This window comes from Dasypus novemcinctus, chromosome 6, assembly GCF_030445035.2.
Source record: "Dasypus novemcinctus isolate mDasNov1 chromosome 6, mDasNov1.1.hap2, whole genome shotgun sequence".
In the NCBI taxonomy this organism is placed as follows: domain Eukaryota; kingdom Metazoa; phylum Chordata; class Mammalia; order Cingulata; family Dasypodidae; genus Dasypus; species Dasypus novemcinctus.
Genome location: NC_080678.1, coordinates 18,650,170 through 18,676,656, shown reverse-complemented (window position 1 = coordinate 18,676,656; position 26,487 = coordinate 18,650,170). Strand labels below are relative to the sequence as shown.

At 55.0% G+C, this 26,487-nt stretch overlaps 1 protein-coding gene across 1 annotated transcript in view; it reads left to right on the top strand.

Moving 5' to 3' along the window:
- GRK5 (G protein-coupled receptor kinase 5) overlaps positions 1-26,487 on the top strand; it is a 232,300-nt gene that overhangs the window by 167,075 nt on the left and 38,738 nt on the right. Inside the window, exon 4 of the mRNA XM_004460215.5 lies at positions 5,708-5,785. Within this exon, the coding sequence (XP_004460272.1) occupies positions 5,708-5,785 (78 nt within the window). The remainder of the gene's footprint in view (positions 1-5,707; positions 5,786-26,487) is intronic.

Here is a 26,487-nt window from a genome sequence, read left to right as displayed (position 1 = left end):
GAGAAAATGAAGTCAATACACACATGCACATGCAGGGATGAGAGTGGGTTCTGGAAGTGCCCATGTCCCTGGTTCTTGGTGCTCTAGGCCCAGCTGCATTTCCATTCTCTCCACAGTTAGGTTGTTCAACTCATCCTTGGGTTCCAAGAGCCAAGAGATGACAGTTTTGCTTGAACTAGGAAAGATTGGGATTCTTTTTGCCTGTAACTGAAGGGGTAACAGACAGTCAAACACTTTGCATGGTGGGGCCTTTATGGAGGTTGGGCACAAAGAAATTATTCTGGGGATTGGAGAGGAAGAGAAGTACCTAGGCAGGTTGGGGTCAAGCGATGCTTGGGCTCTTGGGAGAATAGTGGGACAGAACAGGAGGTGGGACAGTATAGCTTCTCTGCCACGGGACTCTCTGTGACAGCAACAGTCCCCTGTCACCTCCACCTGAGAGAAAGTTGCCATGCCGCCTTTCCCCATCCTGTGATTCAGAGTTGACCTCTATCCAGGGCGTGTTTCCTCAGCTGGCATTTGTGGTGCTGTCAGCAAGTTCTTGAGACTCACCATGGGGTTGCTTGTGTCACTATGTCTAGAACCTGACACGGACAGGGATCCATTCTTCCCTGCTCCCCTGCTTCTGTTGCGTTGGATGCCCAAACCTGGGCCAGTGAAGCCCCTCCTGACCCAGGCCTGGAAAGGATCCTCAGATGGGCGCCAGATCAAATCATCTGTCCACACAGCCGGGCAAAGGCTTTGGGGTTGGCCAATGGGGACCCAGAGGCCCATCTGACCCTGGGGTCCCTGTTGGATGCCACTTTGTGCACTTCTTCTACATTCTAGCTGGAGGATGCAAAGTATCAGGCAGGGTCCTGGCATGAGATGGATGGCCCATCCGGGGCATTAATTAAGGAGGGTTTAATGAAGGGCTATTTACAAAGTGGAAACCAGTAACAGATGGTACATTACCTCTGGGGTAGTAACAACAGGGAGCCTTCTCTTCCTGACTCCTAGGTCTACAGGGGCAAGAGAAGGGAGAGGTACAGAAGCTAGTGGGAACTATGACTTAGGTGAAGGGCAGCCTGCAGGAGCTGGGGCTTTGGAAGAGGTCTACAGGAACCCACGGTGCCCAGGCAGGGGAAGGAGCCTGGAGATAACTACCCCATCCTCAAGCCCTTCTGCCCCACAGCAGGGTGGGAGAGGAGGAGGAGAGGCTCTGGAGGAGCCAACGGAGACTCCCTAGCACATGGGTCAGCGCAGGCCAGATGCCGAGGCGCATGGGTGGACTTGGCGTGTTCCTCCAGAAAGGGCAGCAGCAAGCAGCACAGCTGAGCAGGCACGACACTCATCGCTGCCGCGCGGGCTCTGGAAAAGCTGACCGCATCAGTAATCACCACAGCTGGAGGTGGCAAGACCTCAGAGCCTCTCTGACTTCATTTTCCTGTTAGGGCAGGAGAAAAGGTTTCCAGGGAGAAGGAGGTGACATCTAAAGTTAGTCAAAGGCCAGGAGGAATTCGCCTCAGCCTCTCTGCTCTTTAAACCAGTGCCAGCTTCTCTGAAATGGGGTGGGTTCCCTTGACCAGTTTGCAATATTCACAATTTTAAAAAATCATTCCAGGGAATGTGTCTTAATAGAGAAGATGTATTTTGACTGGCAGTTTCTGAGATTGATGATGCAATGAGAGCAGGCCAAGAGAATGAAATATTAGGCTTATAAACTAGGATGCATACAGACATTTATACTCTTTGGCAGGCACAGATATATAAAGAATTCTTTTTTTCTTAAGCCCACTGTAGACTTTTGCTCTTTGGGTTTGAGCAGCAAATCCTCCCAAAAGGCCTTTCCTGTGCTTGGCATGAGTCACAGTGCAAAGAGAAGCCTGTTAAACAATGCCTTCCTTCGTTGCCACCGTGGATATATCCGTGGAAGAAAAATGGCCCTTGCGTCCATTGGCCTAGTGGCTCTTCACTGCACTGGCTGATGGGCTTGAGCTCTGGGCTGGGAAATGGTTTCAAGTGGGCAGAACAGCAGAGGCGCCTCTGGGTGTCCCCTCTGTTGGGGGGTGGAGTACAATGCCCACCACCATCTCTGGTTGGAAGAAAGTGCCTTACAGAGTAAATCACAGGACTAAGTCTTTTGCTTTCTTTTTGTTTTTTATTTTTTGAGGGTGTTGTTGAATCTTTTCCCCTTTTATTTTTTAAATTTAAAAAATGTATTGTGGTATATAGGTTCCATAAAATTTGCCACTTTAACCATTTTTAAGTCTACACTTCAGTGGCATTTATCATGCTCACAGTGTTGGGCTACCATCATCACCTTCATGACCAAAACTTTCCATTACCTCAAAAAAAATATTCCGTACCCATTAGGCAGTAGCTCCCCATTTCCTCTGCCCCCAGTAACCTCTAGTCTACTTTCTGCCTCTATGAATTTGCTTATTATCAATATTTCATATAAATGGAATCATACCATATTTGTCCTTTTACGTCTGGCTTATTTCACTCAACATGATGTCTTCAAGAGTCAACCATGTTGTCGCATGTATCCAAATTTCATTCCTTTTTATGGCTGAATAATATTCCATTGCATGGATGGAGCCCAGGTTGTTTATCCATTCACCCATGGATGGGCACTTGGGTCACTTCCCCCTTTTGACAGTTTTGAATGAGGTTGCCGTGAACATTGGTGCACAAGTATCTGTTCTGGTCCCTGTTTTCAATTCTTTTGAGTATATACCTGGGAGTGGGATTGCCAGGTCACAGGGTAACTCTGTGCCACAGGGGCATTTCTGGCATATAGTTTACCTCTTTCTTCATTGAAGTTGTCTTCCTGCTGCTTTCTGAGCCAAAGCTAATTGTAAAATACTAGGCTGTTGGCCCACCCTCGTCTTTGTGGCTTAACTTTTCTGGTTTCAGCTAATTCCAGCAGCTCCCACCCACTCTCTGGGCAAGGGTATCCCACAGCAGCAGTTCCTCAGGCATGTGTGTAGTTTGATCTGCCTTCAGTGCCTCTGGGAAAGGGGCCTTCTCTCTGTAGGAGGTCTTTTAGGACATGTGCCCCCATGTGCCCCAGCCCATCTTGGGGGCACTGTGGAGGCCTGGCCTGTCATTCCAGGTGACTTAACCAGTTTGGAGAGCCAAGCTGGAAGCCTTCTGTTGGTTTTCTGCCTCCCAACACAAATGCTGTTCAAGTGGTGGTGACCTGACGTGGACTCTCAAAGAAAGGCCTTTTGATCCTGGGCTGTTGGTGCTGTCCCTGCGTGCTCCCAGCTGCCTCCCTGTGGAACTGTGGCTCCCATCCGCCCAGCCGGGGCTCTGCTTGGAGGCCGCTGACCTGAAAGTGATGTTATTTTTTTTTTTAACGTGGGTTTTAATACCCAGAGCAATAATATTTTCAGCTGGTTATTGAGGCTGATTAGTGAGCCTCAGGTCTCCATTTGGTTAAATAGAGCTGCCTTCATGGTTGTATTTTCGGACAGGGCAAATCCAGGGTTCTGATGGGATTGAGTTACTCCAAATGGTGGTCGGCCATTTGCCCAGGGCCTGCGCCTTGCAGAGCAGTCTGGGTAAATTCCCGTGGTTCCAGGCCACGAGGCGGGGCTTCCAGGGGCAGCAGGTGTCCTGCTTTTCTTCTCGCACTGGGAAAGGATGGGCAACTGTTCTCTCGAACTCTCAGCCCCTTTAGAGACGCAGTGCCCAGCCCTGTCGCTTACCAGCTATTTGGCTCCTCAGAGCCTTACTTTCTCCATGTGTATATTGGGAATAGTAATGCCTACCTTGTTGGGTTAGCCTATAATCAGAACTCGATATGCAGTGTGTGTGCGCATGGGGTGTGGGGAGTGGATGGCAAGCACAGAGGGAGAAAATAAGAGGAAAAGGTAAAGATAAAGTACCTTCTCTCCTTTAAAGGTCTTAAGCTCTATCAGTCCCCCAGGGTTCATCTTACTGATGAGGAGAAATGGGCCTTTGGAGAGAGAGGCTCTGACTCAGCAACTCAGTGGAGGCCAGGGGGCCTGCGTGCCAGGCCTGGTGCCTACTGACCCATGACCTTGAACGAGTCCTTCACTTCTCTGAGCCTCGATGTCCTGCTCTGTAAAAGGAGAAAGTTGGTTTCCTTCCAGAACCACCATTCCGTGGCCCTAGGGAATGGATCCCAAGCGATCACAGAGTTGATGGTTTTTCTCTTCCATGGAGAAAGTCACTGAATCTTGTCTTTTTCCTGGAGGGTCTCCCGGGCTGGGGAGACATTGTGCTGCAGACATTGAGCTGTGAAGTGGTCTTGAACTGGGTGAGGAGAGCTGGTGGGTGGGGGAAGGGGATCTCCACCCTCAGTGAAAAATAAGCCTGGGGAAGGAGTTTCAGTCTGTCTGTGCTGATGTTATTTCCTGCATCTCTTTTGAATAACCGTGCTTTTGGACTGCAGCTGACACATCCTTGCGTGGTAGATTTTGAAATGGTTATAAACAATTTGCCATTAATTCCCTCCTCTCAAGGAGAAAGACAGACTTACCAGCCTTCTCAATTACTCAAGGCCTTTTTTTTTCCCACTTAGCAAGTGAGTGAAGGAGCCTCATTTGGATCAAGGAAAATCAAAGTCTGTCTTTCTGGGGCCTCACTTCTTTACAGCTCGGCTCCCACTGGCCTGGCCGGTACCTGGAGTCCTAAATTCCTTAGTGTGGCTGGAAAAGAGCTCTGGGCTTGGAGGTTCCAGTCCCAGCCCTGCCACCGCCAGCTGAATGACATAGGCAAGCGTCTCTGCTCTCCGGAACCCCCCAGGCTTCATCTATCGAGGGGGGCTGCATAAGGTAGCCCCAGCCCGCCCCCAGCACTTACCTGGGCTCTTTTGAGGTTCTGATAAGATTATGTCAGAAAATCTCTGTATGTGATTCCACTTACATGAGAAATCTAAAATGAGGCAAATTCATAGAGACAAGCTCAGAGAGGAAGTAGATTCAAGGTGACTGGTTCTGGGGGCAGGGGAAATGGGGAGTTATTGCCTTCTGTTTTGGGGTGATGACAAAGTTTTGGTACTGGATGGTGGGGATGGAGGTACAACCTTGTAAATGTAATTAATGCCACTGAATTGTACACTTCAAAATGGTTAAAATGGCAAATTGTATGTTGTATACGTATTACCACAATTTAAAAAATAGAATCTGAAAAACAAAATCTCTGTATGTTCTCTTTGTAAACTAAAAACTGGAAAAGGTCAGGCATCCCTATTACTGTTTTCCCTTGCAAGGTTTAATAATAATGGAGGTGATAGTAATGACAGCTGTTTATTGAGCATTTATTATGTGCCAGGCTCTGGGCTAAAAGCTTATCACATTCTGTCTGCTCAGTGACCCTGTAAATAGATACGGTCATCATCCATGCTTTACAGAGCTCTTAAGGAAGTTGTCTAAGGGCATGCAGTTGGTTTGTGACCCAAGACACCCTCACTGTGGCCTCCCAGTTTGGTTTCCTTTGCTCCGTCTGCCGGTGGTTCTGACCCTGGCTCTCCAGGCGCTTGGTGAGGACCTGCCGTCCCTCCCCAGCGACTCCCCTGTGCAGTCTTAAGTGGAGGGCCGCCGGCCAGCACTGGTGTCCATGGAGAGTGCAGGGTCATTTGTACTGGACAACAGGCTCTGTGGCCTCATCTTCTCCCCTCCCTCCAGGGGCCTCCCTCATTATATATAAGACACTCATGAGCAAATCGGTTGTTCTTTTGCTTCTGTTTTAGGCAGAATATGAAGTTACTCCAGATGAAAAACTGGGAGAGAAAGGGAAGGAAATTGTGACCAAGTACCTCACCCCAAAGGTAAGAGGCCACCCACCCCCGCGGCAGGAGGAGCGAGGCCGTGTCCAGGCACCTGGGCTGGGCCGCAGGCCTGGGCTGGGTCACCAGGGCAGCCAGAACCCCCCTCCCAGGGGCTGTCCCCGGCTGCAGGAATCTCGTCCTCCCGCGACCACCATGCCTCGTCCTCTTGCAGGGCCCCCCTGCTGCCCACTGCCCACCCACATGCATTTGGGGCAAGAGGAGCAGAGGCCCACCTGACCAGGGGCTGGGAGTGTCCAGAGCAAGAGCTCTGCAGGGCTGGTCCAAGAGGTGGGTGCAGGGGGGAAGGATTGGGGGTGATCAGGAGGCCCAGGGGATGCCCAAAGTCACGTGGGCAGAGCGCACCACGGACGATGGTGAAGAGTGTGGAGCTCGGAGGGGGTGCACTGGGGGGCAGGGGGCCCCTACTGGCCCTGCCTCCTGGGCACCCGGACGTTTGAAGGCTTGGGGTGGTAGCCCTCTGGGGTCTTGGGGGCCTGTTCCCTCTTACTCTGACTTAACGGAGAAGCATGGTCTCGCTCCAGCTCATAAAGCCCGGTCTGGGGGCTGTGGTTCTGGCCCAGCTGGTCTGCACCGTGGCCCAGTCACAGTCCCTCGCCGGGGCTCCCACTCCCTTCCTTGAAGTGGAGGTGTTATGGGAAGCGGACCTGGCCCAGTGGATGGGGCGTCCGCCTACCACATGGAAGGTCCACGGTTCAAACCCCAGGCCTCCTTGACCCGTGTGCAGCTGGCCATGCGCAGTGCTGATGCGCGCAAGGAGTGCTGTGCCACACAGGGGCGTCTCCCGCATAGGGGAGCCCCACGCGCAAGGAGCGCGCCCCATAAGGAGAGCCACCCAGTGTGGAAAAAGTGCAGCCTGCACAGGAGTGGCACTGCACACACACAGGGCTGACGCAGCAAGATGACTCAACAAAACAAGATACAGATTCCCAGTGCCGCTGACAAGAATGCAAGTGGACACAGAGGAACACACAGCAAATGGACAGAGAGAGCAGACAGCTGGGTGGGGGGAAGGGAGAAAAACAAATAAAAAATAAAATCTTTAAAAAAAAAAGTCCCTTGGCAGGGGAGCCCCTCCCTGGTGTTCTTCTCGGTCAGGGTTGCAGGCAGTGCTGGCAGCCCTGGTCCCCCTCACAGCCTGGCTGCTCCATGGGACGTTATACAGGTCCCAGGGGCCTAGAGCCCTTGGGTCTCCCCCACTCCCAAGCTCCTCGCCCCCCTTTTAGCCCTACTCCTGGGGCAGGGAGAGGAGCCAGCCTCACACCAGGGGTGCCTCCTTTTGTCACTTCCACCTGCTCTTCCTGAGGGGCTGTCCCCGCTGCACAGGCAGCAGCTGTTATTTTCTTGCTGCTTCCGTTTTTATTTATGTTTGTTTGTTCATTTGTTTATTTATATTTCTCTCCCCTCCCTCCCCCCCAGTTGTCTGCTCTCTGTATCCCTTTGCTGTGTGTTCTTATGTGACCACTTCTATCCTTATCAGTGGCACAGGAATCTGTGTTTCTTTTTGTTGCATCATCTTGTTCTGTCAGCTCTCCGTGTGTGTGGCACCATTCCTGGGCAGGCTGCACTTTCTTTCGCGCTGAGCAGCTCTCCTTACGGGGCGCACTCTTTGCGTGTGTGGCTCCCCTACGCAGGGGACACCCCTGCATGGCAGGGCACTCCTTGCGCGCATCAGCACTGTGCATGGGCCAGCTGCACACAGGTCAAGGAGGCCTGGGGTTTGAACCACGGACCTCCCATGTGGTAGGCGGACGCGCTAACCACTGGGCCAAGTCCATAATCATGCCCCCCCTTATAAGAACCTCAAACACTTTCACTACTTTTGCACCTTCAGAAACAATTTTCAAAACCACCTGCAGAGGCTGGCGAGGGCCAGCTCCCGGGAGGCAAGGGCTCAGGGTGGGGCTCCTGGCTTCGTTCCAGAGTCAGGCCCTGTGGGTGCCTGACCAAGTTCTGAGGTTGAGAAGGGGTCAGAGAAGAGAGGCGGCTGGGCAGGTTCTAGGCACCCACAGCCCGGGCCGCGGACGTGGCTGCAGGCTCTGCGATCTGGGCTCCCAGCCACCATCTGAAGGGGCGTGGACAGCCCAGGCGTACACCGGTGTCCTGAGCTCGGAGGAGGGGTCTAAGTGCCCGGGGTAGGGTCATAATCAGAGCTCCCTGGCTGAGCCCCTCCGTCGGGCAAGGGCTCTGTTTATGAGCCCGCAGAGGGTGGGGAATGGTGGAGGCCGCCCACCCTGTGGCTTCTTCAGCTGCTCTCTGTAGAGGCTATTCCACTCCTTGTTCAGTTTGCCCATCCCATCTGCACCCCCTTTGAGCAGCCCGTCCACACTTGCACCCCCAAACAACAGCAACTAGCATTTGCTGGGGACCCCCGGCATGCCAGGTCCCGTCTCACTTAGTCCTTGCTGTCACCTTGTGATGGAGGTTTAATCAGCTCCATCTTACAGATGAGCAAGGGGAGGCCATCCCAGGTCCCACGGCTATGAAGTGGCAGCCCGAGGATCTGTGCTGGGCCTGGGTGATGCTGGGGCCCTGGCGCTTCACCCTGGGTTCGCCGTTCCCCCCACCCCCACGCTTTCCCCAGCGCCATCTGCCTGCCTGGCTGCGGGTCTGCAGTGAGGTCAGGTGATCCCCTCGCCCGGCCTTGCCAGCCAGATTAGGTGCTTTTGTCCTTTTCAGAGGGACAGCAGGGGCAGGCGCTGAGCCCCCGCGGGGGTCTGTGTCCCGCTTTCACGTCCCCCTCCCCGGCCAGCCTCATCCGGGAGCCTCCGCCAGCCAGCTCTGGTCTGGGCCTCCAGTCTCCCCACCTCTGCTCAGAGCTGCCTCCGCCTCCCGGAGGCCCAGTCTCCCCAGCGGCTCACAGGGCTCTACAAGGGCTTGGAGCCTGCCAACATTTTCCCTTTAGTACTGCTCAATTTTAAAAATGTAAACCGCACATATGTTACACCCAGGGGCCTGGAAGGAGGTGGTCGAGGCGGTCTCTTGGGGCGACTGTTTTCCTACCGTAAATTGTGTGCTGCCTTCCCAGGCCTTCCTGTGGTAGCTTGCTCAGGAGCCTGCTTTACTTCTCAGTAGGGCCGATGGGCCAGTGCTGGGGCGGGTGGGGAGGCGAGGGGCTGAGCGAGGGGCTGAGCTAGTGGCCTCTGAGGCTTCGAGCAACACCGGGAGCTGCTGTCCCCGTGCCCGGGCCAGGCCCTCCTTGGCTTCGGTCCTCCACCTCAAGGTGCAGCTCAGCTCCGAGCAGCTTTCTCTGGAGGGCTGACCAGAGGATGTGGACTGTTTGAGAAGCTCAGTGATCCCCTGGAAAACACTGCAGGGCATATTTCCCCTTGTGAAGATTTACCCAGCACATGTGCAGAGTAAAGCCTCTGAGAAGGCCTGCAGTGAAGAAACCTGTTTAACTGTTAACAGGCCTTTTCCAAACTTCCTTGACCACAAAACCTTTTTCTCCCTTTAATTTCACACGCTGCAGAGAATCCCTTGGGCCTTCGTGGTCACACCTCCTTCTGCCTCTCTCCTCCTCTGCCTCTCTCCTCCTCCTCCTCTGCCTCTCTCCTCCTCTGCTTCTCTCCTCCTCTGCCTCTCTTCTCTGCCTCTCTCCTCCTCTGCCTCTCTTCTCTGCCTCTCTCCTCCTCTACCTCTCCACTTCCTCTGCCTCTCCACCTCCTCTGCCTCTCCACCTCCTCTGCCTCTCTCCTCCTCTGCCTCTCTCCTCCTCTGCCTCTCCACCTCCTCTGCCTCTCTCCTCCTCTGCCTCTCTCCTCCTCTGCCTCTCTCCTCCTCCTCCTCTGCCTCTCTCCTCCTCCTCTGCCTCTTTTCTCTGCCTCTCTCCTCCTCTGCCTCTCTCCTCCTCTGCCTCTCCACCTCCTCTGCCTCTCTCCTCCTCTGCCTCTCTCCTCCTCTGCCTCTCTCCTCCTCTGCCTCTCTCCTCCTCCTCCTCTGCCTCTCTCCTCCTCCTCTGCCTCTTTTCTCTGCCTCTTTCCTCCTCTGCCTCTCTCCTCCTCTGCCTCTCCACCTCCTCTGCCTCTCTCCTCCTCTGCCTCTCTCCTCCTTTGCCTCTCTTCTCCTCTGCCTCTCTCCTCCAGCCATGCCATTTCCCAGGCCCTTCTTGACGTTCACACCTTGCTGCCTTGGTGGGCTCTAGGCCCTGCTCCCTGCTTCATCTTTCTCACTTCCGTGTCCCCGCTTAGCTCTACAGGCTCTGACCCACCAAACCTGTCACACCTCTGGTCAGAGTCCCTCTCTCTTACTGGGGGGCCTTAGAGCAGGCTGCGTAGGTGCTGTGCTTCTTGAGGTCCATGCAGCCCACCCTTCTCTGCCCTGGTGGTCAGGGTTTCGGAGGAGCCTGCCTTATGGAAGGGGTGACAACACAGAGGTCAACTGAATGCAATGGGACATGCTCCATGGTGGAGCTGTGCACAGAGAAGTGTGGGCGCCCAGCCTGGGCGAGCCTGCAGAGGCTTCCAGGAGGCTGTGCTGCCAAATCAGAGGAGGAGGAAGAGGAGGAAGCCTAGTGTGAAAGAAGGAGACGGTCCTTTTATGGACAAAGGTATAGATCAGTGATTCACATCTGGAGGTGTTTTGTCCCCCGGGAGACATCTGGCAATGTTCAGAGTCATTTTTGGTTGTTACAGTGAGGGGAGGGAGAGTAGAGCTACTGGCATCTCGTGGCCATGGCCAGGGACACTGCTCAACATCGTGCAATGTCCAGGACAGCCCCCCACAGCGAAGCATTTCCTCACCAAAATGTCAGTAGCGACAAGGTTGAGAAGCCCTGGCATCGAGGTAGGCAGGTACTATGTGGTTGTTGTTGGAGAAGTGGAAGGCTCAGGCGAGACCTCCAGCTGAGGGCCTGGCACACCTCCCCGAGGAGCTCGATGCTGTCGTAAGGTGGTGGGGAGCGCTGGGACTGGGACTGCTGTTTGCACTGTAAGAAGGTCTCTCTGGCCACATGGATGGGAAGGGGGAAGACGGGAGGCCAGAGGCAATCAAGGAGCTGCTGTGAGCACCAGGGTGGGATGACAGTGGGCCAAGCTGGGCCTGCGGCCGTGGGCACGGGAGGAAGAAGGGACTTGGGCAGTGTCTAGGAGGAAGGTGGCCAGAGGTGGGGCGTGAAGAAGTCTCAGTCGCTGCCTGGTTTTTGTCTTGAGTCACTGAGTAGATGGAGGTGCCCCCAGGGCAGGTGGAGGACACAGCAGAGGAGTCATTGAGGGGGCTCCCCCACAGGGTTGTTAGCTCCCTGGACAGAGGGATGGCACTTCGCAGTGTTTGTCCCCTGCCCCAGCACAGCACCGGGCATACAGTGCTCCTGAAGCAAGGAGGTGAGTCCTGGGACGCTTCCTTTCATGGCCCCTACACTCTCCTGGCTCGTGTCTTTTCCTGGGGAACCCGCACTTAGCCTGCATCCCTTGGTGTCTTGACATTGTGTATTTGCTGAGTTGGCTGAAAAGTCCATCTGTGTGTGTGTGTGTGTGTGTGTGTGTGTGTATCACCACCACCACCCGCACCCCCTCACCCCCCCCTCCGTAGAAACCCATGCCTGGAGCTGAATTCTTGCTCCCTTAGGGTGATGCATTTCAAACCCTCAAACCTTGGACAGAATCCCATCCCAAGGGGCAAAACCATTTACATTCAAAGAGTTTTAGATACTCTCCCAAATCCTCCATCCCATACAAGAAGTTTCCCATACAAGGCATGCTTTGTCTAAGGGACCTGTTAGAAGAGAGCGAGCCAGGCTGGACTTGGGAATGGACTGAAAGCTGCTGAAGGTCTAACAGAAAGGCAGCAGGGAGCTGTGGCAAGAAAGTGTGTTTTGAATCAGATAGACCTGGTTCAGAGCCAGGCCTGGCCTCTTTTAGCCGCATGGCCTTGGGAAAGTGACTTCTCCTCTCTGTGTCTCCAGTTCCTCATCTGTCCAGTGGGCAGGGTGGTGGTGAGAATCCTAAATAAAACTGGCAGGCACCTAGCTCAGTACATGGTGCATATTAGCCACTCAACCTGTTATCTCAGTTGCCTCTCCCTTCTCAAATGCTTTCAAAACCAGGCTGTTGAGGGGAGCAGATTTAGCTTAGTGACTGAATGCCTGTTTCCCATATATGAGATCCTAGGTTCAATCCCTGGTGCCTCCTAAAAAAAAAAGAAGAAAGAAAGAAAGAGAGAGAAAGAGAGAGAGAGAGAGAGAGAGAGAGAGAGAGAGAGAGAGAGAGAGAGAGAGAGAGAGAGAGAAAACCAGACAGTTGAGTGAGGAAATCATTTAGACATGACACTCCCAGCTGTGGAGACATGAGAAGTCAAGGTGCATAGGGCCACCAACCTCGAGGGATGGACAGAGAGGCTGGACTCCTTAAAAGGCAAGTAGGCATGTCGCCCCCTATAGCAAGCCCACCCCTGTGTCTCAGGTGTATACTGTTTTCTTGTTTCTTAATAAAGTCTTTACTTGCTTGCCTACCCAATGGCATGTCCTTAGATTCCTTTATACAATGTAGAATGCTCTAGAAACCCAGAGCATTCTGCCGACATCCTTGGCGAGCCAGCCAGGAGCCAAAAAGGCAAATCCTGTCTGTGACAGCTGAAATGCTTGCCAAGACTCTGGTCACGAGGTCCTGTTTGAAACTCCCAGGCTCAAACAGATAACTCCAAACAGGAAGCCTTCCCTATTGGTTCCCTGAAAACTAGCAGGTGAAGGTAGAAAGGCGACCAATCAGGACAGCAAATAGCTGAGATCCCTCCTTAATATGGGGAGGCAGGTAGAGGAAATGCCTTAAAAAGGCCTACCCTGAGGTCCCTCATTGCACTTATCACCCTGTAGCACACCCACACCCATGCCTCGGGTGAGTACTATCTCTTTTCCTGTTTCTTAATAAACTCTTTACTGCTTGCCTGCCTTAAAAAAAAAAATGGGGGTGATGTATTAGTCAGGATGATTGATGCCAGCTGCCACAACAAACAAAACCCCAAATCTCAGTGGCTTAACCCAACCAAGGTTTATTTTTCTCCCATGCAGTCTGTGTTAGTCAGTCCAATTTTAAATAGGGTCGTTTGCCGTTTAATGTTGAGTTGCAAGAGTTCTACACAGTCTAGCTATGAATATCGTACCAGAATTATTATTTGCAAATATTTTCTCCCATTCTGTGGTTTGTCTTTTCATTTTCTTGATGGTATCCTTTGAAGCAGAAAGGCTTATTTTGTTACGTGCTTTTCAGTGACTTGTCTTATTCCCCATTGCAAGAAGTTTCTTTGGGGGATGGGCCACAAACGACGAAGAGTAAACAAACCCTAGTCCACACTCAGCCCCATGAACCAAAGCTATAATGTCTGTCAGGAAGAGCAGGGCCAGACCCAGTTCTTCAAGAACATTCTAGCCCTTATCCCCACTGACATTCTAGCCCTTATCCCCATTGAGCACTCTAGGTGTCCCGCACTGCACTGGCAACTTTCAAACCTGCTTTTGGATCTTCCTAGCAGTCCCCAGGATGGGAAACCTGTAAAATGGGAAACTAGGGCCAATGGGTGATTTCCCCTTAACAAGAACAAACTTCCTTGCCTGAGCCTATCATTGTTTATAGAAACAAAGGGCAGCCCCACCTCTGGGAAGGACCCAGTGAACAATATCCTGCCCAGGGACCCTGCTGGCTGGACCTTCCCTGCAGCCCACAGAGGAGCACAAAGGCAGTTCATGTCTACCTCCACTGCCCAGGACGAAACTCATGCTGTCCCATTCAGCAGGTCCACTGCCACTGAAAGCTGGGACCACATCCCAGGGCTGAATGACTGGTGGGACAGTTCAAAGACAGACCCTGGCACAGTTGCTCATGAGCCCGGCTGAAATGAACCACTGCAAATGTCCTACAAAAGGCACTACCGAAACCCGTCACTCAGCGCCTCCACCGTTCCAGAGCAGCCTCTGTCCTTCCCCAAAACTCAGTCATCTGATTTGTAACATGGAACTTTGTTCTCGTTAAGGGGAAATTACCCATCGGCCTGAGTTTCTGCACAAAATAAATTCTATACTGAATGCTTGTTTGACTTTCCGGAAAACATCCACTTTTTAGAGAGCAAATAGCTTGAATGAAAGGAAATGATAATTGTGCCAAATTCGCTCTTTCTCTGGCTTCGGCTTACCCTGGAAAGTTACGCTGCTACTCCCCTCCCCCCCAAACACGTACACTCCCCACACCTCACTTCTTGTCCTCAGGACCACGTGGAACCCCCATGCTACCACTTCCCACCTGGGGGAAATTGTAGCCTCAGTTTCTCCATCTGAAAAATGGGAATGATAAAATTGGTGCTCAAATGCAAATGGGTTTATGGCCTCCAGTCTTTTTCTAGTCCCTTCATCATTTTTGCTATATTTGCATACCTGCCTTGTGATTATTTATGTTTTTCTTTAAAACAATTCATTTTTTTAACTTAAAACAAGTGAGTTTTAAAAGGAAGCCTTGTGTATTGCTCCATCAACTGTAACAAATATTACCACCCTAAAGCAAAATGTTAATAATAGGGAAGACTGTGTGTGGGTGGCAGTTAATATGGGAATTCTACTTACTGCATGATTTTTCTGTAAACTTACAACTGTTCTAAAATATTAACTAATTATCTAACTTCTCACAAAGGAAACCTTGTATCCGGAACATGCTTGAAAAATCTTGCGTAAAGATAACTGGGAAAATTGGTATTAAATCCTAGCTCAATATTCTGTTGCCTGCCTAAGGCTCTGAGCCTGAAGCCTCCTTTTCTCTTTGTTTTAAAGGGAGAGTAGCCAGGGTTGGTGAGGTGTTAAAGATAGAGTAGCACTGGACTGAGACTTTCTCCTTGATGACTGTCACAGGGACTTTGGGAAATACTGGGCTACTTCCCAACCCATGATGGATTATATAAGTGCTGAGTGGAGACAGCATGGCCTCGAGCAAAGAGCACTGGACTAAGAGTCAGGCTCCTTCTGGATCGCCCTCCCTGGGGTCTGTGGCCTTGGGGGAGGTAGTCTAGATGTGGCTTTGAGTCTTTCCTCACTTAACCATCTTGCCAACCCTGGGACTGCAGGGTAGCCGAGTGCATGGGATGTGGATGGCTTGGGCTCGTCCCTCCCTTCCAAGGGCCCGTCCCAGCTCCATGCATGCTTGGGCTCCCAGACACTGGCCCTGGACTGGGCTCTTCGCCTCTGCTAAGATTCACTCGAGCCTCGTCCCCCAGCATCCCGGGCAGATCTCCATCTGTTGGCAATGAATCCACAAGCTCAGGGTTCGCCTCCACTTGAGCCTTCCTGAGCAGGTCTCTTGGGTGGCTGGGGTGGGAGGGCAGCTAGGACAGCTGGGCGCTGGGCCCTGGCTTTTCCCGCTTCCTGCCCCAGCCCTGCCAAAACACTGGAGGGCGGAAGAGGAATCAAGAGAAAACTTGAGGAAGGAACTTGCTGGAGTTTTCTCAAGCACCAGTGGTAAGAGGTGGGGGCTGGACTTATTCCTCTTCTATTTGTGGGGGCAGCAGAGAGGAATTCAAAAGGAAGAAAAGGCTAAAGTCCTCTGCAGTGGCTGGCCTGGGGCCAGACAGAAGGGCACTTACTTTTATTAAGCAACTACTGCACGCTGGGAACTTCACATCCCGTGTCACCCAGTCCTCCTAAGAGCACCTCTGAAACGATGGGAAGTGGGGCCTCAAGGGATTAACTGATTATCCAAGAAAAGCCAGCTGGGGCCAGAGCCCCCAAGCCTGTCCTCCCACTGTGCTTCACAGCCAGGTGCTTCCTCTCCCTGGGCCTCGGCTTTCCCAATTGTAGAGTGAGGGGGTTGGCCTGGGCCCTGCCTGGGAGGTCCCTCCCACGCTAGTCGCCTGGGATCCTGGGAGCTCGGCAGTCTAGGTGCGCCACCTACCAGGTGCCCAGCGTAGTACTAAGGGCTTGGACTGGTACGCGATCAGCAAGCCACCCAGGGACTGCTGGCTCCGCTTTACAGGTGGGGAGGCAGAGCAGCAGGCTCCGGGGCCCACAGCTGGGGGTTAGGACTGGACCCTCCATCTTCCCCCCCTCCTAAAATAACAGCCTGGCTCCTGCCTCGGGCTCCCCTTCTCAGCTGAGGGATCACCATCGACCTGGCGCGAGGGCGAGGGTGGGGTTGAGGGAGCAGCAGAGCCTGCCAGAGCCCCAGGGCCCAGTTGCTGGGTGGCCTTCTGTCACAGGCTCCTGCTGCTCTAGCCCCTACCTCAGGAACCCCTTCCTCCAGGGCACCCCGAGGGGAGGAGGGCGCTGCCCAGGGTGGCCCCGAGCGCCACCTCAGACCCCAGGGCCTTCAGTTTTAGCTGCAGATAAGGACCTGCCTGGGCTGGGGGCCGGGCCCCTCTCCCACCCTCCCACTCCCCCCTGCCTGGCTCTGGCTCTCACAGGACCGCTTAGGGTTCCACAGAGCCCAGTTCTATGGGGGAACGGAACCCCAGAGAAAGGCTGGACCCACAGGGAACGTTCCACGGCGCTGCTGAAAGTGTGGAGAGGGGAGGCGGAAGGCGTCCTTCCCAGCTGTTTCTTCTTCTTCCCCGGGCTGGCCTGCAGCTGGGCCTGCATTCCTCTGAGGTTCCTTTCTTTCAAGCCAGTGTGTAATTGCTGAGACATTCGTAATGTCGGAGCAAGGCAGAAAAGGCAGCTGGTGCCAGAAGTTCCACCATCCCAGCATCTTGCCTTTGAAATGGAAATACCTCGAAGGGCAGCTGTGGATCAAGGCCCTGAATCACCTCTTTGGAGTTTCACTCCTGGGCAGAGGGTGGGTTGGAATGGGAGAGGTGGGAGAAGGAACTTTAATTGAGCACCTACTGTAGGCGATGTGCCCACCCAAGCCTCATGCAACTGTCCCCGTGTACCCCGGGCAGTCGGGGTTCCTTGGCCAGTGAGAGGGAGGGGGCCTGCTCCCAGGTCTGTCTGATCCCAGAGCTGTGGTCTCTTCTTCTCAACCCAAAATAAAACTCCCCCAGAATCAGTTTCCCAGGCAAGGAAAGGGGGTGGAGGCGGGATGAAGGAGCAAGCCCAGGGGGAGGTGGGGCTGGCTTCCGAGCACACCCCCGCCCGCCACGGGCCCCAACCACGGCCCCTGCTCCCCCGTGGTACTGTCTCGTCAGCGTTTTCTTGCGTCACAGGCTCCGTTTTTAACGGCTGTATTAATGGTCCACCAGGGATGCACACGTTCTTTTCCCCTCAGCCATCCCCAGAAAACAGACTCGCCTTTGCCCACAGCCTGATTTCTCTTCCGCTCCTCCCGATGTCGGGCCCAGCCGGGGCCCCTCACAGCGGGACAGAGGATGCCCGTGAGGCCCCTTTTTCCTTTCTCGTGACCTTCCAGGTCAGAAAATCAGAGGTCCCTTTGATGCTGGCCGGGCAGGCTCTGCCTCTGGCCCCAGTTCTTGTGTGTGTTTATAGTATTTCCTGCCCAGAATTCCTCTCCTTAGAGTGGCTGGAGACAGAGAAATCAGACGGGGGCTTCCTGAGGGCGCCCGCTTCCAGCTCAGCCCTGGGCTGTGGGGGAGCCTGGGCTTGGCCGACTCACCCTGGGGCCCTCGGGGACCCTCCCTGCCCAAGACCCTTGGGCAGAAAACTCACATCTCCTGGGGCGTTTTCAGTGGAATTCCCTGGAACTTATTTCCTGCCCCTCCTTCATGGAATGAAAACTTTACAGGAGGACAATCTCCCGAGGCCAAGCCGTTTTGAACCCACTTTCAAATTGGACCCAGTGGACTGGGAGGATTCCTGCCCCAGGAATGAGGGACAGGCCTCCCTCGAGCCCTCTGCACCCCAGGCTCTTTGGACCAGCGCGCCCCTGGCAAACTACCTGCAGGTCGTGGGGTGGGCCCCAGAGCAGAGCTGGTGGGCTTGAGCCCCCTCCAGGGAAAGTTCCGCTGCTGCTCAAGCAGCTGCCCTCCGGCCCGCGAGCGCGCTCAGCCTGTGTAAACAGCCGTCGTCTGCCATCGCCCACTTTGGGCCGCAGGTCAGGACCCTGGATTATCAAATTGACAGAGCTCGGCTGGCCCCTCGCTCGCGTCCGGGGTGCACTTTGCTTTCTTCACGATTGCTTTTCGCTTTTGACGTCAGGGGGTCGAGGTCCGGGTCAGGGGCACTTGTGTGTTTTCCTTTCTTTCTCATTAGAGTTGCCTGGTTCTCAGGGCCCCTGGTTAAATTTTGCCAGTTATTAAAAATGTCCTCTCTCTCTTCTCAACCACTAAAAACACTTCTTCCTGATTTCTGCGAAGCCACTTGAAGAGCAGAGGAAACACGGGTTAAGCACCGCGAAGCTTTTAAAGCCCTTGAACGGTTGTGTCTCTTTCTCAAGGGCTGTGTTTCTCTCCGCTTTGCTGACCCCTGATGGGCTGGGGTGGCCAGTGCCGGTCACTCCCCCAGTTCAGCAGGAGCGCAGCTGGGAGGGGCCGGAACCCCCTTTCGAGGCACTTCCGGGGCCTGTGATCCCACCCGTGGTTGGCGACTTCTGAGACCCTGCTGTGTCTCTGGGGTGGTCGGGCAGTCCTGCCACCTTAAATTTGTCTGGCACAGTGTCGACTTAGCCATGAGGAAGAACCTGACCCTTGCAAAGCCCTGGATCTTCTCGGAAGACTTCCCAGAGGTCAGATGCCGAAGGTCAAAGGGTACAAGGGTCATGCTCACTGCCCATTGGGGAGACCTCACCTGGGCCATGAAGATACCCATGTCCGAGGGGCCCGGCCTCTCAGAGCTCACACCACACCTGGCAGCCCCCCGCCCTCTCCAGCCTTGAACTCCTGCCCTTGACCAAGGCAGTGCATCTCTGGAGTCCCTGGAGTGGAGTCATGGCTCCGGGGCTGCTGTGGAGCTCCCAAGGAGTCCAGCCCAGCCCTGGGTGCCACATGGACACTCGGGGTGATGTGGGCTATGGGTGGGGGCTGTGCGTCTCTTCATGAATAACCTGGGCTGTGCGTGTCAAACAGTAAAGAAACTGCAGGACTGCCCTTTGTAACCATGCCAACCACTCCCATCCGGGAAAGCCAATTAAGTGATACAGGCTCTATAGACTTTGAATACTCAGGAAAGATGCAAACTAAGTCTGTTAATTCAAGCCTACCTGGAATATGAGAAATATGTGTTAACTCAAGCTTATCTAGCACTCAAACAAAGCACCATTTGACTCTTTGCTCCTACATCCTCTGTACAAAAAGAACCCAAAAATCTTATTTGGGGCTCCGGTTTTTGATAAGAAAAGTTCCCAAGCCCGGCCAGTCGTAAATAAATTTTTTCCTTCCCAAAATGATGACTGAGTCCTGGCCTTCCATAGGCGATTATTGAATCTCTCTGCTTCTACAACAGGGGAGCCCGCATAGCTGGCGGGTGCCATTGGCTGAGACCCCAGCTGCAAAAGCAAGGGGCTTCTTGGCTCCTGAGCCCACCCTGACGGGTCACAGCTGCTGTCCCACCTCCACCTCCCTCTGCAGAGACAATGCCCATCCCTCGCAGGCTCTTTCTGCCAGGAAGACCAAAATGGCCTGGAAGCATAACCGGCTCTCCCCAGGGTCTCCTGAGAGAGGTGAGATTGTCACCCAGAGTTAAGGAGGTTGCCAGAGGGTTGCTTTGAGTCTGTGCCTTCAAGGAACTGTGCGCCTTGCAGGCAACACTGGGTTATTCCAAACAGTGCCAGGGCCTCAGCTCTCCTGCCCTCTACCTGCACCAACTGCGCACAGCTTCAGAGAGCTCCAGGGGCCCTCACACTCCGAGTCTCTTGGCTCTTCCTCCAGAGAAAGGCATAGCTGGCAGGTTGGGCACCATCCTGCTAAAAGCTTGGTGACCATCAGAGAGGTGGGCTGCTGGTGTCCCCCTCCCCTCTCAAGCAGGCCCTCTGGAGACTGAGTGCTGTGTGTGGGAGATAGGAAGATCTAGGTTTAGGGACTGGGGGTGGGTGAAGCGTCCATAATTTGGAGCGAGTGAGCCCTCTTTAAGAAAAAAGAATTCAACATTGGGTACAAAAGAGAGTATTTCTTGAGAACCAGAATAGATATTGCAACAAATTACTGGAGCTTGGAGTTTTAGTCTCTTTCATCTGAGACTTCAGTTTACAGGAAATGCGCATTTTCCCCATTGAGCCCTGGCTCCCTCTCCACCTAGAGCACTCTCTACTCCCTGAGAGGAGCCCAGAGCCGAAATCTCTGCTTGGTGGTCACTCCTTTCGGATTGGAGACGGTGCCTGCTTTCATGGATGCACTGAGCTGCTCCTGTCCCTAGAACTGAAAGGAGGCCCCAGGCGTGACCTGAGGGAGAGACCTGTCCATTCTCCAGCTGCCGCCCAAGGAACCCCAGTCCCCAGCGCCCTGTCCAGCCATGCACCCTTGCCCGGCAGGGCTGCGTCTTGCGCCATGCTTGGGCCCCGTGGCCCAGCCCTCCAGTGCTTTCAAGCAGCTGACCACAGGGTCATTCCTGGGGGCAGACGGGAGTGGGTCGGAGAGCTTCAGGCCATCAGCGTGAGACCCTCAGGGTGGAGGAGCCCCAGCCCCACAGCACTTCACTCCTGAGCACCTGGGAGGCTGAGTTAATTTTTTTCCCCAATGACCAAACAAAACAAAACCCCAAACCCTGCCTTTCCCCCTTGCTTCTGCTCTTGTTTGAGGCCCATGCGTCGTGGCTCCAGGCAGACAGAGGGCACGCAGCTGTGGCTGCTCCATGTGAGTTAAAAGGTGGAAGGAGGGCACTTTGGCACTTTCCTTCCCGCCAGCCAGACCTTAAATTGGCCCTGGAGGGGGGAGATGCTCTGAGGCTGCCGTCCACTCTCCTTTGTCGGCCGGCAGGGTCTGGCAAGCGTGTTTCATGCCGAGCCAGGGCTGGGCGGCAGGTCGAGCCCCGCCTCTGGAGTCGGGTGGGCTGGGCTCAGGTCCTCCACGGAGCTCGGAACCAGCCAACTTCAGGGCGAGGAGGGAAAAGCGAGGGAAGGGGGCTTCCAGGACTGAGCTTTCAGAGTGCGGGGAGCCCTCCTAGTCCACTGTCTCCCTGAATCCCTGATTTTACAGATGGGGAATTGGCCTGGCCTTTTGGTGGCAACGGGTAGACACTTAACGCAGAGTTGCTCCAACAAAAGGGGAATTTTTGGAAGACTGGGGGGCGTTTTCTTACATAATCAAATGATTTACAAGACTGGCTGCACATGAGCCAAAGGACCCCTGGAACGCCAGGTTCTCCCTCAGCCAGCAACCCCCAGTTTCTGCCTGAGACGGGGACCTGATCCTTCGTTCCAGTTCTAATTGAGAAAATCCCAGAGAAGAACTCTAGCCCAGCTTGTCACACACATGCCCACACGTTTATTCAACAAATGCATCGAGCACAGCCCCTGCCATGTGCCAGGAACCCCAGCGGTTCATTTCAGCAAAGTGAAGTGGAGAAGTCCTATATAGACTTGGAAGACAGACGGGCCTGGGTTTGAACCTCAGGTCCCCTGAGGCTTATTGTTCTCCTAATAAGCATTTGTAGTGCAATGCTCGGGACCTGTGCTCGAAGAAACAGATAAAATCACGATAAAATCACGGTTCTGCCCTTCAAGGAGCGCCCTAAGGCCCAATTTCCACATCTGGGGCCCTAGAGCAGTAAGCCCCACCTCCCAGGATTGTGCTGGGGAGCAACAGGGGTCCAGGCACACCCCCCACCACCCCCGCACACTCGGGGCCAGCAATGGGAGGGTGGCCCCCCTCTCAGAGCCCACAGTTGTCTGGTTCCCACCCCTGTCCCTGCCCCTGGCCGGGCCAGGCAGCCTCGCGTGCAGAGCTCCCCACCGCTGACGCAGATTCCTTCTCAAAGGGTCAAGGGGCGGCCAGCGCACAGCTGTGGGAGTGCTCCTCCCCCAGTCCCATCCCAGAGGAGGGGTGGGGGCAGCCCCCCAAGAAACAGCTGCCTCCACCCTGGCAGGGGCAGGACACGCAGCCCCTTGTTTAAAAGGAAGGGGGTCCTCTGGAGCCCCTTCTAGAAAGTCTCAGCTCTTTCTCAGCCTTTCCTGAAAGCCGTCTGTCCACGTTGGGAAATTGCAAATAGTTTACATGGGGAATGTCAGCTGCCCACATATGAAAATATACACATCATTAAGCGCTAAATACTTGCATCTGGAGATAGCGCGACAGTCTCCTGGGCTGACCTTTCGTCTGCTGGCGGAACCAGTGCTAATGAGCACTGAGCCCCTCGGAGGGCCGTTCTCATAGGTTGAAGCAAAGCATATGTTGGACATTAGCTTGCGTGTGTGTGTGTGTGTGTGTGTGTGTGTATGCACGAGTGTGCTATACAAATAGCATTTGCCAAAACATGCAGAGGCCACCGCACAGCGTCATCCAGCCCCGACCCGGCTGAGCTTCCCAGGGTCCTGCTCTCCACGTCCTGGGAGGCTGTGAGGATGCTTGGGGCTAAGGCTCTCTGATCACATGGCCTGGTTTTGAATCCCACCTTTGCTCACATGTCAGCTGTGTACTGTGGGGCAGGTTGCTTCGGTTCTCTAGCCTCTTCTGCTCTGTAAAGTGGGGGGATTAATGCCTTTAGACGATTAGACAAGATGAGCACGTAAAGCCCCTCAGCCCTGGCATGTAGTAAGTGCTCAGGACCAGCAGGAGGACTGCGGCCACAGGTGGGGGGTGCATAGAAGGTCCTTCTGTTTGGAGAATAATCTTGGGTGCACTTGTCTGGGATTTGGGTCCTGATGACTGGTGGCATTTGGATCTGCTGGGCCTGCCATGAGTGACTGGGGGCCCCTGGGGAATGACAAAGGCCCAGTGGCTGAAAGCTGGAGCTTGCCTGCGAAATGGTGAGTGTGAGGCCAGAGCATCAGGGGAACAGAGGGCGCTAGAGGGAAGCAGGTCAGCACGGGCATTTGGGACCAGACCCAAGAGGGCCTTCCACAGACTAAGGCCTTGGACATGGCTCTGAGGGCAATGGGGGCCACTGCTGCTGGGTGGTGTAGAGAAACTACCTCGGCTCGGAGGGCTTCCTGTCCAGTGCAGCCTGTGAGGAGGCTACGGAACAGTCCAAGCAGGAGACCAGGGCAGCAAGGGGGTAGGGGATGCCCAGGACAGGGTTGGTGGCAACACCAGGGCCAAGGTGGCTGTGTGTGCAGGTTCCCATTTGTGAAGGCGGCACTGGCTGGTTGGTGCAGAGCTGATGAGGCCAAAGTTACCTCCTTCCCATAGGGCTGGCTCGGGACGCCTGGTTCAGAGTCAGGTTGTAGGAAGGAGCCCCTCTGGGAACTCTGGGCTCCCTCCATGGCCAGCAGTGTGACCTTGGCAGGGCCTCAGTTTCCCCGTCTGTGAGTGAGTGGGTCGGATCAGACGAGCCCTGAGGAGCCTTGCCAGGAGACCCTCTGTGACCTCCACCTCCCCTGCTCCATCTAGGATCCTGAGTTCAGAAACAAGGACAGTGCTCGTGTTTCCAGAAGACGCAGAGGGTGACCCCAGGGGGCTTCCTTCAGGACCACTGGGGGCTTCCCAGGAGGTGCGTGTGATTGGGAATGGCTTCCCAGAAGCTCCCAGGGACTCCAGCCACGTCGGGCTAACCCCATTTCCACTCTGACATCGCTGGTGTGGGAAATGCTTCGGGAATGGGAACCTCAGGCATCGGGCGTTTCTCATGGATGGAGGAAATGATGTCCCTTCCTCCTGTCAGTTGCGCACGGCCAGAGGGACACTGTAGGGTTCAGTGAGAGCAGGTGCAGCCCCCGAGGCGGCCGGTGGCTGTGACACCCTCGATGTCAGCTTCAGGGCCGATGACTCAGCCATCGCAGCTGCCGGGAGAGGAGCCGACCGACGCACAGCACGGCAGCGTGCCTGGCAGACATTCTGGCTCTGTTTCCATGCTCTGATGAGCCCTGCTCTCGGGCAGCCCCCTTCCTATCCTTCCCTGCTTCCGTTCCACACGGCCCCCTTCTACCTGTGTCAGTCCTGCCTCGCCCTCGAGGTCCAGCTCGTCTTCCCTCTCTAGGGCTCCTTCCCATTCTGACCTCTCGGTTCCTGCTCCACTGTGACTGCAGAGGCCACACGCTCAGGCCTGAGATGAGGCACCGGGGTGCTGTTTCAGGGATGCCTGCCTGGCCTCCCTGCTCTTTGAGGACCGGCAGGGGGCTCTGCCCCGTGGGGCTGTCCGGGGTGCATTGCACAGAGTGGGACAATAGCCTGGGAACTCGAGAGCGCCACCGTGTGGACCGACTGCCTGGCTGACCTTGACCAAGTGTCCGGCAGAGGCAGAGCTGGGATTGGGCCATCCGCCCACCCCTGGGCTTCCATCCCTGTCGCTGCAGAGTCCCCGAGGGTGGGCGGCGAGCGTGGGAGGGAGGCCGAGCCTGTCTGGGTTGAGCACTGACTAAAACCTCTGCTGGGGTGGCTTCGTGCCCAGGCCGGTTTCAGAGGCTGTTGAAACTCAAGAAAAGCCAGGCCTTCCCCCACCACCTCCCTCCCTCCAGCCGGCCTCAGTGCCTGGAAGGCCCAGCTGAAGCTGCAGTTACGACCTGGGAGGCGTGAAGCGCGGAGCAGTGGCAGCCCCAAGGTGTCCTGAGGGACACCAAGCGCTGCTCCACTCTCAGGGATGCAACACAGCCTCAGGCCCAGCTCCAAGCCCTTCCGTCCAGCCAGACTGCCACCCCTCAACACCTCCTCTGGAAATTCTGAGGCCTCAGCCCATTGCCTCATTAGTGGTCATCAATACTGTGTCTGAATATTGCAAAGGCTTCCAATTTTGATGGCGGAGAGAGGTGTGGTCTTAGCCACACCTCCCAGTTTAGCGTCCCATGGGGAGCAGATGTGGCTCAAGCAGTTGAGTGCCTGCTTCCCACATGGGAGGTCCCAGGTTCAGTTCCCAGTGCCTCCTGAAAAACAAACAAAAAAAGCAAAGCAAATGAAAAAACCAACTCAGGGGAGCCGGTGTGGTCGAGCGCCAGCTTCCCACATACGAGGTCCCAGGTTCAGCCCTCAGTACCTAAAAAAAAAAAACTGGGGAGGGGGGTCCTAGGCTGTGGAGGAATCATGAAGACACTGAGAACGTCACAGGGGGATAAGGACAAAAGAGAGGAAAGTGGCTTGGAGAAGATGCGGCGCCTGGGTCCCCCTCCATTTGGGGAGGCCTGCCCTACTTACAGTCCAAGTGACAAGAAGGCTCTTCTCAGTGCGCTGTGGCAGGGCCCATCTCTTTCTACCTACAAAGTTCTGTTTAACACACGTATCGAGAGCTGCCTGGGTCCCCAGCGCGCGTGGCATAAGCGTGAGGACAGGGGACCATGAGTCCAGGCAGTAGGGAGGAGGCGTAAGAAGGCATAAGTCGTCTGAGACTTCCGAGGGCCGAGTCACAGTCCACACCCCCTGCTAAGTCGCCTTGACCAGCTGGAACTGCTGGCAGCCTTGACCCCCGCGAGAGTACAGCCCCAGGCTCCTCTGGGACAGGAGATGGAGTCGAGCTACTCATTCCAGAGGGGAAGTGGGTTTCCTGCTCCAGCTGGAGGGACTTCCATCCAGGGGTCGCCAGCTTCACTGCCGCCCCTGTTCCTCCCGAGCTACAGCAGAGGAGAAGAGAGGGTCCCTGTTCCAAGAGGCGAGTCAAGGGGTGCTCAGCACCCAGGTGTGGGCGTGAGAAAGGGCTGGGGGAGCAGGAAGCTGAGGCTACAGGTCCCCGAGGAAGCCAAGTCCTTCCCCTGGGCCCCGGGGTGTCCACAGCAGTGTCCCTGAGGCCCTCCTTGCTGACTTGGGCTGTCCCAGAGTTGACCACCAAGGCCTCTTTGGGGTCGGCTGGGCATCATCCTGACGGTGGTCACAGTGGACTTTCTCAGGGCCAGACAGATGGGGCACATCGGGGCTGACCCGACGTTTGGCTGCAGCTGCCCTTTCATGGTGGTCCTCCCAGAGCAGGGAAACCGAGTCCCGAGTCCCTCAACGCTCTCCTGCTACTTGCCCACTTCACTCATTTCACAGGTGACCTTGGTGCACCCACTCACGCTGCTGTGTTAAGGCTTCGGCTACTTAAGGAGACCGGAAACTTGAAAGCCTGTTGGCTTGAGGGGTCCCAGCCCGGGAGGAGTTTTATCAGACCCCTTTTCCTAGCCACCTTCATCCTGCAGATATCCAAGTGTGCTGAGAGGCTCACGCTTAGATTTCTGTTTGGTTTGGAAAGGACAGCTTGGAAGGGGGAGAGGATGACGCCGCTGCGTCCTCCCCACCCCAGCCCTGGGCTGCAGTTCACCTTCTGATTCCACCAACGCAGATGGCAAAAGGTTTAACAACCGAAAGGCGCCGTTGACTGACAGCTCCCACTCTCGCCCTCCTGGCAGGTTTGGGTTTCAGTTCTGGAGGTCAACTAAGCAGCAGCATCTTGTTTCCTCCGTGTTGGCAAAGGTGTCACTCCCTGGAGTCACTTGCAAGGGGGCTTGGTTGGAATCGCTTCCTTTCTTCATGTTGAGCCAGATGCTGAGTTTAAACCAATGGTGGTTAAACCAAACGCATTATTATCCGCTCGTTAACTCCCCGCGTTAGGGCTTCGGCTGTGGGCAGCAGTCTCCCAGCTTGCTGCCAGCCCCGAAGTTATGAGAGCAGTGTGACTCTTTGCACACAGCCGGGTCACTCCTAGACCTCGGGCAGCCCCTCCCACCCGCTGAGGAGGAAGCCGAGTGTGGCCAAGAAGGGGGTCGCTGGTGAGCAGTTGGCTGACCTTGCCTGCCAGTGGGCGCGCCCGTGGGCCTGGGAGGCTTGAAGTC